The sequence below is a fragment of the Rhineura floridana genome, chromosome 7 (assembly GCF_030035675.1).
Source record: "Rhineura floridana isolate rRhiFlo1 chromosome 7, rRhiFlo1.hap2, whole genome shotgun sequence".
NCBI classification, from domain to species: Eukaryota; Metazoa; Chordata; class Lepidosauria; order Squamata; family Rhineuridae; genus Rhineura; species Rhineura floridana.
In genome coordinates, this window is record NC_084486.1 from 108,715,443 (window position 1) to 108,732,440 (window position 16,998).

At 40.5% G+C, this 16,998-nt stretch overlaps 1 protein-coding gene across 12 annotated transcripts in view; it reads right to left on the reverse strand.

The window, feature by feature from the left end:
* The window catches only part of DOCK10 (dedicator of cytokinesis 10), a 280,049-nt gene that overhangs the window by 34,713 nt on the left and 228,338 nt on the right, over window positions 1–16,998 (reverse strand). For all 12 annotated transcript variants that reach the window (XM_061636814.1, XM_061636810.1, XM_061636815.1 and 9 more), the window contains 7 exons: window positions 16,374–16,440; window positions 11,971–12,018; window positions 10,298–10,399; window positions 7,746–7,870; window positions 5,431–5,543; window positions 3,101–3,238; window positions 533–715 (listed from right to left, as the gene is read on the reverse strand). In XM_061636814.1, the coding sequence (XP_061492798.1) occupies window positions 533–715; window positions 3,101–3,238; window positions 5,431–5,543; window positions 7,746–7,870; window positions 10,298–10,399; window positions 11,971–12,018; window positions 16,374–16,440 (776 nt within the window). The remainder of the gene's footprint in view (window positions 1–532; window positions 716–3,100; window positions 3,239–5,430; window positions 5,544–7,745; window positions 7,871–10,297; window positions 10,400–11,970; window positions 12,019–16,373; window positions 16,441–16,998) is intronic.

Consider the following 16,998-nt stretch of genomic DNA (forward strand, 5'->3'; position numbering starts at 1 on the left):
CCTGCAGAACTTCTGCCAGTCATTGTAGACAATACTGAGCTAGGTGGATGAAGGGTTTGACTCAGTACGAGGCAGCTACCTATGTTAGTCAACATACAAAGTCCAAGTAGTTGTCTGGGTCTCCACACATGCTCAAAGAGGCAATTAGCAGCTCAGGTGATGACAGTGCCCCATGCCACATGGGCATGCATGGCAGAATGGGCATGCAAAAGCTGCTAAGTGTGTCTAATTAAAATGGCTATACTGCAGGCTACATTTCCCAAATTAAATCTGCATCCTTCAACAGAAATTTAGCCCTATCTGGAGGTGTGGCTAAATTAGTTTAGAAAGAATAGTTGGGATACTTGGAATTTTGACAAGAAACAGCAGGCTTGCAAGAACAAAAATAGCTTGGGAACTCTATGTGAACTGCAGGTATACGTTTCCCATCTCTGGACTGGTAGAAGAATTAACTAAAGAACACCGTAACAGTGACTGGGGAATTCAAAACGTAATCTGTGTGACATGCTTATTCACCATCATATTCACTTACCTGCAGATGGGACCTGACTATTGACTTCTGCTTATTAAATTCAAAATTCTTTCTCATGAAGAAAAAAAGAAGTGCGGAGGCTTCTGTTTGAGTTGACCGTGACCTGTGATTACAGCACTTAAGAATTTCATAGCAGAATGAGCCGCATAAGTCAGCTTGCCCTTGGAAGAATGCTGAAGGGAACTATGGAGACAAAAAATACATCTCTACTACATGATAGGCCCTTCTCATTTTAACACAAATGCAGCATCTGTCAATGCTGGAAGGTAACCAAAGGCTATAAACTGGCAACGATTCAGAAGGAGATGTGACCAATGAAATATACCTAGAAGACCATCTCCATCACCCATCATGATCTCCATAGGTCATTGCTCACATTATGATTCCTCCAAACTTACATGTTGTAGGGATGAGACAGAAGTATTCCTGCATTATATGGCCATCAGAAATCTAGCTCAATGGTTATATGTGAATATGAGGCAGCAGCAACTCAGCAGCATCCCTCCAGGCAGTTACATATTGCATAGTACTTTTGTTTAGGGAAAACTTTTGATAAGAGCCTCAAATTGATCTCTCCTTCACTGGAAGTCTTCAAGCAGAGGCTGGACAGTAATCTCTTGGAGTTGCTCTAGCTCTGGATTACCTCACCTTCCGTCATTGGTGTCACTGCGGTTTACCAAACAGGTGTGGCAGCAGCAAGGTCAGTGCAGTGCAAATGTACTGGTGGAGCCAAACCAGTGCTCCCGCCCGTGTGTTGGCACTGCATCAACCTCACTGCTGCCTCGCCCCTCCCAGTAAACTGCAGTGACACCAATGATGGGAGGTCAGGTAAGTGCCCCTGACCTGCCCCTTGTTACTGATTAGATGGCCTACAAGGCTCCATCCAACTCTACATTGGACATGGATTGTTGGGGCTCCCTTCTCTTTGATAGGCATTACAGCCTGAGCCAACTGACGTTCTGTTTTGGATTTTAATTCTGTTGGGATTTCTTTCTCGTCTTTTTTAGTGATGATATTATCTATAACATAAAATCTAAATATGCAGTCTAAATAAATTATATAAATAAATGAACTGATATTCCTCAGGGTTACAACATGATCTGGTGAGGAATGTATGAAGAATAAGTAACAAATTTCTTCATGCCACCTGTTGAAATGAGATTACTAAAGGTAAATCAAATGAAATGAGCAGGTAGAGAGCAACACTATCATACCAAGAGGCAGCTAACCATAGAGGTAGCTACTCCCATGATATTTCAAAGAGGGACCCAAATCCATTCACTCCAGATAATGGGACGGATGGATCAGATTATTGGGGAAGGGCCGTAGTTCAGTGGTGGAGCACGTGGTATGTATGTAGAAGGTCCCAGGTTCAATCTCTGGCGTCTCCAGATAAGGCTGAGAAAGACTCCCTGCCTGAAATCCTGGAGAGTCACTGCCAGTCAGAGTAGTCAACACTGAGCTAGGTGGAAGAATGATCTGACCCAGTAGAAGGCAGCTTCTTATGTTCCTATGGATTTGTACTTCTCCACTCCCCCACTATTACAAATACAAATACAATAAATAAATAAATAACACAGGCTCCTATCAGTCTGGAATGTAATTTAAAGCTGTTTCTGCTGGTTTTGTCTAATGTTTCCCTTGGCTCTAGAAATACGCCACTGGTGGGGTTATGATATTACACGTTACAAAAGAAAAGCATTATGTTTGCATGTTGTTTTGGGTATTCCACTGTTGTGTTCCATTCAAGAAATGGCTCATCGGGGAACTGCTTATCTTTATCTGGCAAAAAATTGGCTTTTCAAAATTTGCAGTATTAGGCAATTACTGAGAGTGGTGAAGGGCAGGTTGCGGACAGAATGGGTAAAGAGGAGGGGAAAGCCGGTTTAACTCCATGTAGGAGAAATATGAGAAGGACTAGAAAGGTTTCTTCCCATGGGTATCTGGTTGGCTATTGAGAACAGAGCACTGGACTAGGTGGAACTTTGGCCTTATCCAACAGGCTCTTCATATGTTCTTATGTTTAACAGTCCCTGAAGAAACACAAGGAGCTTTCCTAAAAAACTCAACGCAAAAAAATCTGATCCTGCAATTTCTCCCCAAAATTGTTCTTTATGAACTCTGATGCTGAATACCTTCTGTGTTCAAATGTCTACAACTGTTTGATGCTAAAATTTGATTTCTGTTTGTTAATAGGTAGATTTGGCAGTTAACAGGCAAATGGGCTGCTCTTTTAATATTTGACTGTGTTTGATCTGCAATAACAGTTGACCTATGACAGAAATGACAGAATTGTAGAGCGGACATGGAATGCCTTTGTTGAAACTCCAGCATTTGATAGTTAACATCTGATTAAAAAACAAGCAACCAACACACTGATAACATGTCTATAGCACTCAAAATTTGAGGTCCAGATTTCTACGTGAAATTTTCCAAAAATTTATTCCAGTTCTGATCTGCAGGATACTGTTTGACCGCCAGCTATTTAGCAGATATGATTGCAAAGCTAGTTTAAACAACACATGAGTATTTGTTATTACAGATGTTGAAACCATGCCAGGGACTTACCTTACTCACAAACAATCTAAGAGCAGCAAAAACGTGTTTGAGAGCAGCTGCAGAATGATTGATTTGCAAAAACAGCAGGAAAGTATCAAAGACTTTCTTCATCAGTGTATTCTGGCAATCTGATTGTTGAAGTTGTCTCTGAAAAGTTAACCAACAAACATGTTTAAAAGCTAAACTGTGGGGATTTCTTGCTTTCTTTTCTTTATCTGCATCTCTTTCTCCTGCTCAAATGTGCAAGGCCTGTTTTAATAGAATTAGCAATGCAAATCAGCTTCTCCACCTCCACTACCCACAGTATTTCAAAGAGCTCCTGCTCCCTTAAAACAATTCTGCCTGTTCCCACTTGTTGCCCCTTATGTGAGGAACTTCCAGGATACTTCCACGATGTTTCCTTCTCCCTCTTTCTGTAACACCTATGCTTCTATGAATCTTTTAGGGCTGTAGCTCAGTGTTAGAGCACAGGTTTTGCATGCAAAAGCCCCCAGTTCCACTCCTTGGTAGTGCTGGAAAAAGCTTTGGAGAACTGCTGCCAAGGAGTGTAATCCAGATTTCCCCAACATGGTGCCTGCAATATGCCACCTTGGGCTCCTACTGGGAGGAAGGGTGGGATATAAACAAACAAACAAATAAATCTTCCATCAGGTTCTGCCAGCCATGGCTAATGGCCATGGATGATGGGAGCTGTATTCCAAAAGATCTGGAGGAAACCAGGTTGGGGAAAGCTGGTGCAGCAGGACTGATCTAGATGGACCAATGATCTAGATGGACCAAAGCAGCATCCTCTGTTCCAAGGTCAGTTTACACTTAATTGATGTTGTTTCCCTTTGCTTCCATTTTCCTCCATTCCCTCTGTTGCAGGGATAGTCCTCCAGGCTGGAGTACAACTCCCATCAACCCCAAACACTTGCCATGCTTGCTGGGGCTGATGGCAGCTGGCAATCCAACAGTGTCTGGAGAGCCATGGGTTCCCCATCCCACTCTGTTGCATTTCCTGTGTCAAATTTTACACTGATCAGAGATCTGTCTTTTTATAAAAGCAATGTGCTTTTAATGTATGGTGTGTATGCAGCCTAAGAGTTTTAATTTTGGTTTGCAACAGGAGCTTTTGTAGCTAAAACCTACTTGAACAGAATCATTCCTGCATCTGATGACAGATTTTACCTACAAAATCTCATGCAAAAAACGAAAACTAAACTCCTAGTTAGTCTAAATGGTGCTACTTCAGAATTTTAAATTTTTTATTAGAAACAAACATGGCATCACAAGATAGATGCACAACAAATGAGTCCTATAGAAAACAACTGAGCTGAATGGCTTCATGTTCTCTAGAGCCATCTCATTCTCTCCCTCCTCCCTGCACTGTGCTGCCAATATATATATATATATATATATGGGAATTGGGGAGAACAATTTTAGACTCTATTTTTGACTGGCACTTCTTCAATCTAATATGTACCTATGACCCAACTGGTGGTTTGACTCACGTCAACCAGAGACAGCACCTTTGAAGTTCAAATATTTATTTATGGTCCCAGCAGCCTGATACATAAACATGTACTTGGATTTGAGCTGACTGAAGTCAATGAAATTATTTATTCTACACATATTACGTCTAAATAAATCACATGATCAGTGCTTCATTTATTTTAATGATGAAATAAATCAGCTTAAATCCAAACAGTTTGGCTTACCTGTTAGGTGGAACATAGTCTAAATAAGTTTAAGCCTGAAGTTAAGCATCAAAATGCTGATACAAGTCTTTCAGAACCTCAGGTTTTCCAACGGAGGGCAAAAGAATAAATATAGATTTTTAACCTTTGTGGAGCTTTCTGATAGTTTTTTATATGCCCTCTAATCTGCTTATATTTTCAAGCTCTCTTGACTTGCATAGCTATCTAGAATTGGATAAAATAAATTCTAGAGGTTCTCTTCTGTTTCATTCTTGGGTCCTTCACCAAGAGTCATGCATATCCATATGGCTGAAAGATTAATTGTTTACATCTCTGCAAACATCTATCACAGAAATATATGAATTACTATGCAACCATGTATGCTGTGAAAAACTGCATAGTAGCCCAGAGGAAAGCAGGAAAAGCTTTTGCGGTAGGTAAAAGTATATCATAATAATGATGCACAAAGTGAAGTGTATTGGTCTAGCACATTCCACTTATTTTTCCAAGCGTGATCCAGATTTTCCCCAGACATGACACTTTTGGCTATTGTCTTTCTCCCAAAAATACACTGCATTTATAATAGGTTGCCATAAATCATAGGCATTGTGATTTTCTTTTAAAGCGGCCTGCCATGATTTTGGCATATAAAAATGATACCTGGTAATGTTGAGTAAACAGACATAATAGGTCAAGAATAGTAAGGCAAACTTCTGTGGCATTGTTGGCTTCAGTATCTACGTAGTTCACAATATCTGTTTCATTAGAACCACCTACAACAAAACAAATGCCATGGAAAAATGTATTTGAAGATAATAAAGATAGAGCAATTTTCTAACGGCAGGTAGAATTAGGGAAGGATGAGCCATTTAAACAACATTTCTATAAAAAGCTTTCTATCCCCGTTTTATTCTGAAACTGAAGTTATTTCAGTAGTAATACAACATAAATTTATTTATTTATTTATTTTATTACATTTTTAAACCGCCCTATAGCAACAAGCTCTCAGGGCGGTGTACAAAAAGGTAAAAACAGATTAAAATACAAGTAAAATACAAGTAAACATGAGAACAATACGCTATAAAGAATATATAGACAAAATTAAGACAAAAGCAAATTAAAATTAAATTTAAATTTAAAATGCCTGGGCAAAGAGGTAGGTCTTTACCTGGCGCCGAAAAGATAACAAAGAAGGCGCCAGGCGTATCTCATCAGGGAGGGCGTTCCATAACTCGGGGGCCACCACTGAGAAGGCCCTAGCTCTGGTTGTTACTCTCCGGGCCTCCATATGCGTTGGAACCCGGAGAAGGGCCTTCGACGTCAAGCGCAGTGAACAGGCAGGTACATAGCGAGAGAGGCGTTCCACCAGGTATTGCGGTCCAATGCCGTTAAGGGCTTTATAGGTAAGAACCAACACTTTGAATCTGGCCCGGAAACATATTGGTAGCCAGTGCAGCTGGGCCAGGACAGGAGTTATATGATCATATCTTTTAGTCCAAGTAAGAACTCTGGCTGCAGCATTCTGCACCAGCTGAAGTTTCCGAACCGTCTTCAGAGGTAACCCTACGTAGAGTGCATTACAGTAGTCCAATCTAGAGGTTACCAGAGCATGGATAACTGTGGCAAGGTTCTCCCTGTCCAGATAGGGTCGTAGTTGGGCTACCAGCCGAAGCTGGTAGAACGCATTCCGTGCTACTGAGGCTACCTGGGCCTCCAATGACAGGAGCGGATCTAATAAGACCCCCAAACTACGGACCTGCTCCTTTAGGGGGAGTGTAACCCCATCTAGGGCAGGTCGGACATCAGCCATCAGGGCAGAGAGATCCCCCACCAACAGCATCTCAGTCTTGTCAGGATTGAGTCTCAGTTTATTAGCTCTCATCCAGTCCATTATCGCGGCCAGGCAGTGGTTTAGTACATCAACAGCTTCACCTGAAGAAGACGAAAAGGAGTAGAGCTGCGTATCATCAGCATATTGCTGGAAACGCACTCCAAATCTCCTTATGACCTCACCCAGCGGCTTCATATAGATATTGAAAAGCATGGGGGACAGAACCGAACCCTGCAGGACCCCATATTGGAGTACCCAGGGACTCGAGTAATGCTCCCCAAGCACCAACTTCTGGAGACGATTCTCGAGGTAGGAGCACAGCCACTGCCAAGCAGTGCCTCCAACTCCCAAATCCGCAAGTCGCCCCAGAAGGATACCATGGTCGATGGTATCAAAAGCCGCTGAGAGATCCAGGAGAACCAACAGAGTGGTCTTTAGGTCAGTATTTCAGTATTCTTTGAAAGAATATGTTTGAATTAGTTGTTTTAGCAGGGGTTCTGGAATAAGATCCATGAAGACTCTATACCCCCCGAGAAAGACCACTGGTTGAAAAGCATGGGCACATAATAAATGGCTACTTTCAAGCACAGGCTTGGGTTCTGCTCCTTCTTTTACTTTTAAAGTGCTTTGGTACTACAGTTCCCCTTATTAGTTCTGGTTGATTGGAGATTCTAGATGCTCAAAAACTTTGAAAAACAGGTAATTTATTTAGGTATCAAAATCAGAACTTGCAAAAGTGCTATTGCATGATATAATATTGTCAGGGCTTTCTTAATCACTCTGTAACAAAAATAAATCAAGATCTGTACCAAGAAAATAAGATTTATGTGACTTTTTTCTCAGTGCTTCTGAAATAAAGATACAGATACATATTTCCCCTAAAATTAATAATGCCCATTACTTTACTGTTTTAATGGGATGCACTTATAACAATAAGTACATGGAAGAATCCCAGAGGTTTTTCACCTTGTGGTCTAATTTCCTTGTTACAGGCAATGGTGTGAAGTTACCCTAAGGCTATATAACTACTTTTGCAGTACTGCATTGGCTTCGGAACATGATTTTAGTTAATATGGCAGCAGTTGATATTAGAACCAAATACAACCTTTGGCAATTAGACAGCTAGGTCTTCTTTTGTGCTTACTTGCAATGGTGCTGTCTATCATCTGCAGGAGTTTAGGATTGGAAAAGGCATTTTTGCCACGGATGATTGGTAAAGTCTGAGATCTGTGGTGCTTGTGAACCTCACTGTTGGAAGCAGAATGTATCCTGTGAAATGAGAAGTTAGAGTGTCTTATTTAATTATTATATACCATGTCCTAAAGGTTCCCCAAATTCTTCTTCAGCACAATAGCGTGAGATTTCTAGTTTCTATTTAATATATGCCATTATCTCCCAATATGAATATTCTGAAGCAAGGAGGAGTAATGGACAGCAAAGTGGCTTTTAAAGCTCATTAGAAAGATTACTTAGGGGACATTTTGTACACCAGAATTATGTCACTTTGGGCTTTTATTTTAGATAAACGGACAATTGTCATTTTGTGCATAGTTGAAACTACTTAGGAGTAGTTTAGGGCTGGAAAAGGCATTTTGAGCCACAAATTATGTCGACAAGCTTTCAGAGTTATTTATATTGATTAACCAATCACTTTAATCATTTTTTGTATATCACCCTGTTATTTTTCAATATGGCAATATACAAATACTTTTATATATTTTATTTTATTTATTTATTATTTGATTTATATCCTGCCCTTCCTCTCAGCAGGAGCAGGAAATATTTATATTTCTTATAAATAAAGAAATAAATACAGCTTGATATCCTTGGTGTTTGTGGGCTTCACTGTTGACACAGAAGAGAGCTCATGTCTCTGTTAGCACCATAAAGCCAAATCTTAGATAATTACCTGGTATGTTATTTGCTGAACTCTCATTAATAACTGATCACACAAGCAAGAAAATATATTTAATGTGTTGTGTACTTAGCTAAATTCAAACCCCTCCTTATCTCCAGAAAAAGGCAGAAACAACTACAAAGCATAGTTAAAACACAATTGTACTATTGTGCTAATAAGTGTCCATACTTATTTTTATTTTTTAAAAAACAGAATGATTTTGGTGGGCCGCAGAACCTTTTGTCACCATGGCATCACCAGAGGAGAGAGACCAATGGGAACAGTGAGTATTAAAAAATAACTTAAAAAAATAAATAAATTGGGGAGGATGTTGTGGGGCCACAAAAAACCTCTTGTGGGGCTGGATGTCACCCACCCACTATAGGTCCTGCAAATAAGCATATTTTGCACATACTCTTATCAGATGTATAAGCTAGGCCTTTAGCAGTAGATTCCTTCTATGTAGTACTCTCAATAGCAAGTATCAGGATTTTGTTAACAGATAGTTTTCTACTCTTATTAAAATAAATGCATCATAGCAAGCCAAATGATTCAGTGGTTGTTTTGGAGAATAAAGGGAAGCAGTGTTAAGAATTTGTTGCAGTACATCTCAGTTGCTATGCTTTGCTTTGGCGAGGCATCATACTGGTTCTCCTATAAACATGCAGCAATACAATAGCCTAGTGAAAGGTTTTGTTCAAAGACCCATCTGTAAAGTGAGATCAGTGCTTATTCTGAAGTGAGAAGCAAAGGAATGGATCATTTCTCCTCATGCTTCATTTGGTCCAGCCATATGCCATGACACAAGGCTATTATACTGGCAACTGTTGCTTTTCATTTAGTTGCAGATTAACAAAGCAGTTCTCTAAGAACCATGGAATACAATATAGATGTGTCTTGAAGTCTACAAACGGAATAGAATCTAAAAGATAGGCTCCAAAAGAAAAATGCATCTCACTGTCTTCAACAAATCAAGTAATAGCACAATAGGGATTTTAATCTCAATATCTAAGTGTTGCTAAGGCCAAAAAACAACATGAGATCTGGATCAGATCTCACAATATTTCTATTTTTACTTCAGAGCAGTGATAACAGGCTCTGAACCTTATCAAAAACAGCAGCGCTGGAGAAGGGGGTCTTCTCTCTTTGCTAATTTCCCTATTTAAGGCTGCAATCCTAAACATGATTGTTCAGAAGTAAGTCCCAATGAATTCAATGGGGCTTACTTCCAAGTAAGTGAGATGAGGATTGTACTCTAAAGCAAACCATTAAATGCTGCCCTGGGCTCCTACTGGGAGAAAAGGCGGGATATAAATCCAATAAATAAATAAAATAAATAACCCAGCAACAGGAAAAAAAATGCAGGTACCACTATTCTGCCAATAGCACCTTGCAGAAGCAGATCTGGAGCATTCTGCAGGTGCTTTAAAGTAAAAAATTAAAATGTTGGGGTGATCCATTCATTTATAGTTCAGCCTTTAAACTCACTGTCTACTTTGCTTGCTGCAGGTCTGCACATAGAGCATAAAGTGGTACTGTCATGTCCAAGGAGCTGTACATTCAAAACAGCCTATTATAGCAGCACTGGGACAACCCAGATGCAAAACAGTCTGGATTTATTTGTGCATGGGGTGAACTGGATATAAGATAAACGTTACCAAAAGACTGTGGTCACGTGGCTTGTTAAACTGAAGTAACCTCATGAAAAAATCTAGAGGAACAGAAGATGAGTGTGGTGTATGTATGCTGCTGTATATCTTGGAATTCAGTTAAAAGCTTAGGAGCAAAACATATCTTACCACGGGGGCAGAAGTCCAGACATCTGGCAGGATGAGTTAGAGCCTTTCAGGGTTCCATTATTCTGGGTTGTTTGAGCAAATTTAAATGCAGCAGCAATTTTCCTAACAAAAACAGCAACAACAACTATGACGATGTAGTAATAATGTAATGATGATGATGATGATGTAAAGCTGCAATCCTTAACACACTTTCATGTAATAAGCTCTGTTGGAGACAATAGAACTTCCAAGCAAACATGCATATGATTGCTTTGGACATTCCTCTTTCATATGAAAAAAGAGACATTCCTTTTTCATATGAAAAAAGAGTGTTGGACTAGGACTTGGGAGACCAGGGTTCAAATCTCAGCCATGAAGGTTGCTGGGTGACCTTAGGCCAGTCACAGTTTGTCAGCCTAACTTACCTCACATGGTTGTTGTGATCATAAAATGGAGAGGGAGGAGAATCATGTACACTACCTTTTGGTCCACGAAGGCAAGGTGGGATATAAATTCAAATATGTATTTGCAAATATAGTAGACATGTACTATATTATATTTTTGTAAGCATCCTGCTACCTGTGAGTGCTTCTGTGCAGGTGCATGCCTCTGCAGAAGCGTTCATGGGTAGCATGACACTTGCAAGTGAGGCAGGCAAGGACAACCACAAAGCCCAGAGGGGTGGCAGGCCCACATGTCAAGGCCTGCAGGGGTGGCAGGCCCATGTGGTGAGGCCTGAAGGTCAGCCTCACCACATGGGGGAGGGGGAGGCCAACCAGGAGTGGGGAGGTCTGGCACCCTCTAGGGTGGTAGTAGTGGGGAAAAGAAGGAGAAGGGTTCTGGTGATCCCTGGGGTGGTAAGGGAGGGAGAAGGGGAAGGGGAGCTCTGGCAACCTCTGGGTGGAGTGAGGAAAGGGAGAGAAGCTCTGGTGACACTCACGGGGAATTGGGGAGATAGAGCTACAGTGAACCGTGGGGGGAGGGGGACTTTGGTGACCAGGGGAGAAAGAGAACTGGTGACACTAGGTGGGGTTGAAGATGGTAGGTGGGGCTGGCAAGTGAAGCGAGCAGGGGCAGAGCTCCTAGTAATACTAAAAAAATGCAACTAGCAAAACATAATAAAAATACTACTAGTTCGTTTTCACTTTATATCTGCTGGAAATGTAGCAGACAGAGAAGCTAATTGTTACTGCTGGAAATGAAAAACAAACCATCATAATATTGCCAAATAAAAGTATGCACCTGAACCTTGGCAGCTGCAAAATTATTCTGACACTTTGGAGATAGATGCTAAAATGAATACTGAGAGGCAAAAAGGTCTTGGTTTGTAAACATATTATTTATGTCTTTATACTACCAGCTCTTTGTCATAGGAAAAGTCAACTGGTAAAAGTCTAACATATATAAGCACGCAGCTGCTAATATCATCAAATTAGTAGGTTTGTACACAAGACTGAACCTGACTTACGCTTTTTCCGTGTACTTAATTATTTGTCTTCTTAGTAGTAATAAAGAAGGCCATATTATTTGAAATCCTACCAGCCTGAGTGTATTGGAACTCAGCTTTCTGAGAAAAATGCTAATCTGGATTGAATTTGTATATACTGACATTTGTGGCATTCATTCACATTCTAACTTCAAAGTATGTTTCAAATTTCATCTTGCCGTATGTTTTGTGACTAAAGCATAATTACCTCACTATGTTTCGTTTTCCTAGATATCTAAAATTTTGAAGGCAAACCCTGAAAGATAAAAAAAGGAAAGGCTGTCAAATCATTTTGTTTGATAGCATGGGGATGTTTACAAACTGACCTGAGCATGCGTATGCTGAAAGTGGGGATAGGGGCAGGGCATGCATACAAACTCTGCCCCCAATGAAATACGGGGAAGATCAGGAACTGGTGTGGTGGTGGATGCAACTATGTAAGGATACCGGGAGTGGGGCTGGTGTGCATACCCTTGCCCCCATCTATACTTTCAGCATTCACATGTTCAGGTGGGTACCTGAACACACCTTATAACATTGTTATTTTTGCAAAACATTCACAGTTAAAGTTTGTACACACATGTACACACATTGTACATTGAACTTGCCATTAAGTATGGCATGGCTGCAAGACTAAGATCGTCTATCTGACAAATATTTATTATTAATATCTGTTCATTATTTTACAAGACTTATAAAGTACTTTTCAAATCAAATTCAAATGTGAAAGAAAATTTCATTCACATCACATTTCTTATTAGCTCCCTCCTATATGACAAGAAAAACAATCATATGTTGGCTTGTGTGCGTTAGTGTGTGAAACAGCATACATTACGTTGGAGTTAAGTTGAGCAAGAAACTTCTTCAGAGCATGTTAAGAGTCTTTATTGAAAGACATTAAGGCCAGAGGCTTAAGAGTAAATACATGTAGAGATTCTTCAGTCACCCCCCTTCTGGTACATCTCTCTCCATAGATAAACACAAAACACAGCCTCTCAGCTCAGAGGCATAATTTAGAAGAAAAAAACACATAGACTCTGTTACAACTTTCCCAGCTGGCCGTCCGTTCCCAGACAGGACATAGACATAACTCCCCCTTAACCACAGTTACGTCTTCACACTTGCAGGCTTCATGGAAAACTACTAGAGACAGTAATGCCTACTGGTCACCAGCCCAACATCATATGGCCACTTTTATTCTATAGATAATAATTTGAATTACAATAGAAGTACAATTTGTATTCATTTGTTGCAACTTCATTGCCCAGGACTGTTGTTTGGATATTAAGGTAGGGCAAAAGATTAAACAAACAAACCTGAAGCAGAACCACTTCAGACAGATATAGGGATTGTTTGAACTGAAGTGGGGACCTCCAAAGCACTTTGGAACACAACACAGATTTGTATATTGAACAAATGCTGCAGAGTGCATCTGCAAAAATTGAAACATTTCCCCCCAAGCTTGTCATATAAGGAAAATGCCAAATCGGGAATGCAAGGAGGGAGAGCTCTTTTGTGATTAGCAGATCTAACTTCTAATCAGAGGGATTTTACCAGGGCTTGGGGAAAGGCATGTTGAAATACTATATCACCCTGTGCTTGTCTGCTCTGTTCTCTTGGCTAGTTCTGTAAGTGGTGTTTGTTTAAAACACTGAACATTCAAGTCCTTCTGCCTCTCTGTCACATGCCCACACATCCACTCCTGTCAAATCAGCTTTGGACTAAGTTTCTGTGACTTTGGTACCAAATGAGCCTGAAACAGTTTTTTTCATTCACCATCTCCCTATCCCATCCTCCTGAAATTTTGCATGTTACTTTCCTAGGGGCACCTCTACAATGAACACTATTTACATAATAAAATCATTACCTATAAAACCACAGATTGGGAAACAAATTCCATTTAGTCCCCTGCCCCAAATCAACTTCAAAGGTGCCTAGCACAAACCTCCATGGAGCTATTCACTTGTAATTTGGAAGGTTTCTTACCTAGGGGTATTTCTCTCATGCCTGCAATTTTCAGACCAATTGCCCATAAGACACTAGGGGAGGCTAGGTGATTCCTTTTTTATCCACCCCAAAACTGTAAAGGCTGTCCTTGCAGGAAAACCTCTGCAGACATCCTTCTGAAATTTGGCAGGATTCACCTCCTGAAAAGAGGCAAACATGCCTGCAAATTGCATCCAATTATTTTGCCCCATCTCTCTCTCTCTCTCTCTCTCTCTCTCTCACACACACACACACACACAAACACACACACACACTTCCCTTTTTAAAAAAATCAAACTTTACAAGTGCCCAGAACAACCCACCCTGCATCTGTAATTTGCCAGGCTTTATCTACTCTGGAGGGCCTGTTATGCCTGCATGTTTCATTTTGTCAAATGGAAAAAGATATATAGTTGTTTTTGATTCCTATAATAGTGAGGGGGTGGGCAAAGCTTAGTTTTATCTGAAGTGAATTTTGATTTGAACCCTGAGCTAAATTAGGTAGCCAGCAAAACACTTTGGACCACAGAAGGCTGCTTTCTAAATGGACCTTAACTGAATCTTGTGGCTGGTGCACAGCACACCCCTATTAGATAATTACATTTGATGAGCACCCAATTGTCTCATTTTTCTGAGCAGATAATTCTCTTCCCACGTAGCACTATCATTGCTAATCTGACTGTTGTGTTGGATAAGATTGTGCAAATGTATTGACACCAGCTGGATTGTGCCTATGCTGTTAATGAGCTCTCCTAGCATAACCCTTATGGCTTTATCATTTATACAAGCCCTAGGTTTTCCATTGCTTTTGGAAGCAGACAGATAGGCCACATAAAAAGGAAGCATTGGAAGTCAATGATTTGGTCATCTGGCCTTCTCCAACTCACAGAATCACAGAATAGCTGAACTGGAAGGGGCCTAATAAGGCCATAGAGTCCAACATCCTGCACAGTGCAGGAATCCAACTTAAAGCTTACCCAAAGGTGGCTGTCCAGCTGCCTCTTGAATGCCTCCAGTGTTGGAGCCCACCCCCGCCAGGGAACTGGTTGTACTGCTCTAACAGTTAGGAAATTTCCCCTGATGTTCAGCTAAAATCCATGTCCTGTACTCTGGGGAGATTGAGAAGAGATCCTGACCCTCCTCACAGAGCACTGTTTCCAGTCCACCAATTAACCTTGTTGCCCTCCTCTGAACCTGTTCCAGTTTGTCTGCATCCTTCTTAAAGTACGGTGTCCAGAACTGAATGCAGTGCTCAAAATGAGGCCTAACCAGTGTTGAATAGATGGGAACTAGTACTTCAAGTGATTTGGAAATGATACTTCTTTTATTGCAGCCTAATTAACATTTGCCTTTTTTGTAGCCACATCACGCTGTTGGTTCATATTCAGCTTGTGATCAACAACAATTCCAAGATCCTTCCCGCATGTAGCATTGTTGAGCCAAGTATCCTCCACCCAGAGCTTGGAAAAGTTATTTTGAACTACAACTCCCATCAGCCCAATCCAGTTGCCATGCTGGCTGGGGCTGATGGGAGTTGTAGTTCAAAAAAAGTAACTTCCAAGCTCTGTCTCCACCTTATAACTGTGCATTTAGTTTTTTCCCCCTAGGTGTAAACCTTTGCACTAATCCCTGTTAAATTTCAATCTGTTGCTTTCAGCCCAGTGCTCTGAATTTTGTGTCTGTCCTCCAGGATATTAGCTATCCCTCCCAATTTTGTATCACGTGCAAATTTGATAAGCATTCCCTGCACCTCCTCATCCAACTGAGTAGGAGAGAGAATATCTGATGTTAGAGCAGGAATGGGGAACCTGTGGCCCTCCAGTTATTATTGGGCTACAACTCCCATAATCCCTCACCATGGGCCAAACTGGCTGGGCCAATGGACATTTTTGTCCAATGACATCTGCCAGACCAAGAATTTCCCACCCCTGCTCTAGATATTAAATTATTATATCTCTTTTCACAGGTCTGGGAATTCCTGTACAAGACAGAGAGCACAGCCACATCTTTTACATATAGGTAGCTGGCTCTGTGTATGGCAAACTGTAGATATGAAAAAGGCAGTGTTGAGGATAGTACAGACTGGCAAAGAGAAACTAACTGCACAACCCTATGCATGTCTGCTTAGTTAAATGAGACTCACGTCTAGGTATGCATGCATAGGATTGTCACATAAAATATATTAGATTATCAGCCCTATAATGGCATGTGATTTGACATAGGGAGAAAACACTTTTCATTTGCTTCATAACAGAAAGGGAAGAATCCGTCCTATGATGGTTTAGGAATGGTTTGATGAAAACATTTTCTGTCCTCTATACATGGGAAAGCTTAGCAACTAGATGGCAATCTCCATTAACTTGCCATGATTTACAGGACAGACTTCGTAGAAAACATACCACAATTATATGGGTATGTGGGCAGAAAGTGAGAATATCTTTGGAAAGGCCGAGAAAGATTCAAAATAATTTGTTTTTTACAGTTCCAAAATGCAAATGTGAATTTGAGGATTAAAATTTATAAAATTTTAATAAAACCCAACAATTATCACTCTGCATTTGTTTCTTTCTATTTGAGTTATTGCAAATGACAGCCTTAGAAGGACAAACCTCAGAGTGAGCTTACTCTAAAATGCTGAAAAAGTCTGTTATCTCCGTGAATGGTGCTCTCTGCCAATAGGAGATCAATGTATCTGGAGAGAGACACAAAAAATATAAATCTATTATTTACCCATAATTAAAAAGCTAACTAGAAGCATTAAGAATATAAGAAGAGCCTTGCTGGATCAGGCCAACGGCCAATATAGTCCAGCATCCTGTTCTCATTACGGCCAAACAGATGCATATGGGAAGTCCACATAGAACATGAGTGCAACAGCATTCTTCCCACTTGTGATTTCCAGCAACTGGTGTTCAGAGGCATACTGCTCCAACAGTGGAGGTAGTACACAGTTATTATGGCTAATAGCCACTGTTAGCTTTATGCTCCTTACATTTATCTAATTCCCCTTTAAAGCCATCCAAGATGGTGGCCACTGTGACATTATGTGGGAATGAACTGCATAGTTTAACTACGCATTGTGTGAAGAAGTACTTTATTTTCTCTGTCCTGAATCTTGCAACATTCATTGGAAGGTCTTGGGCCTCTAGTATTACATAGAGGGAGGAAAATTTATCTCCACCCTCTTTCCCAACATCATGCAAAATTTTATACTCATTCATAATGTCCCCACCTATTTGCCGAAATGAAG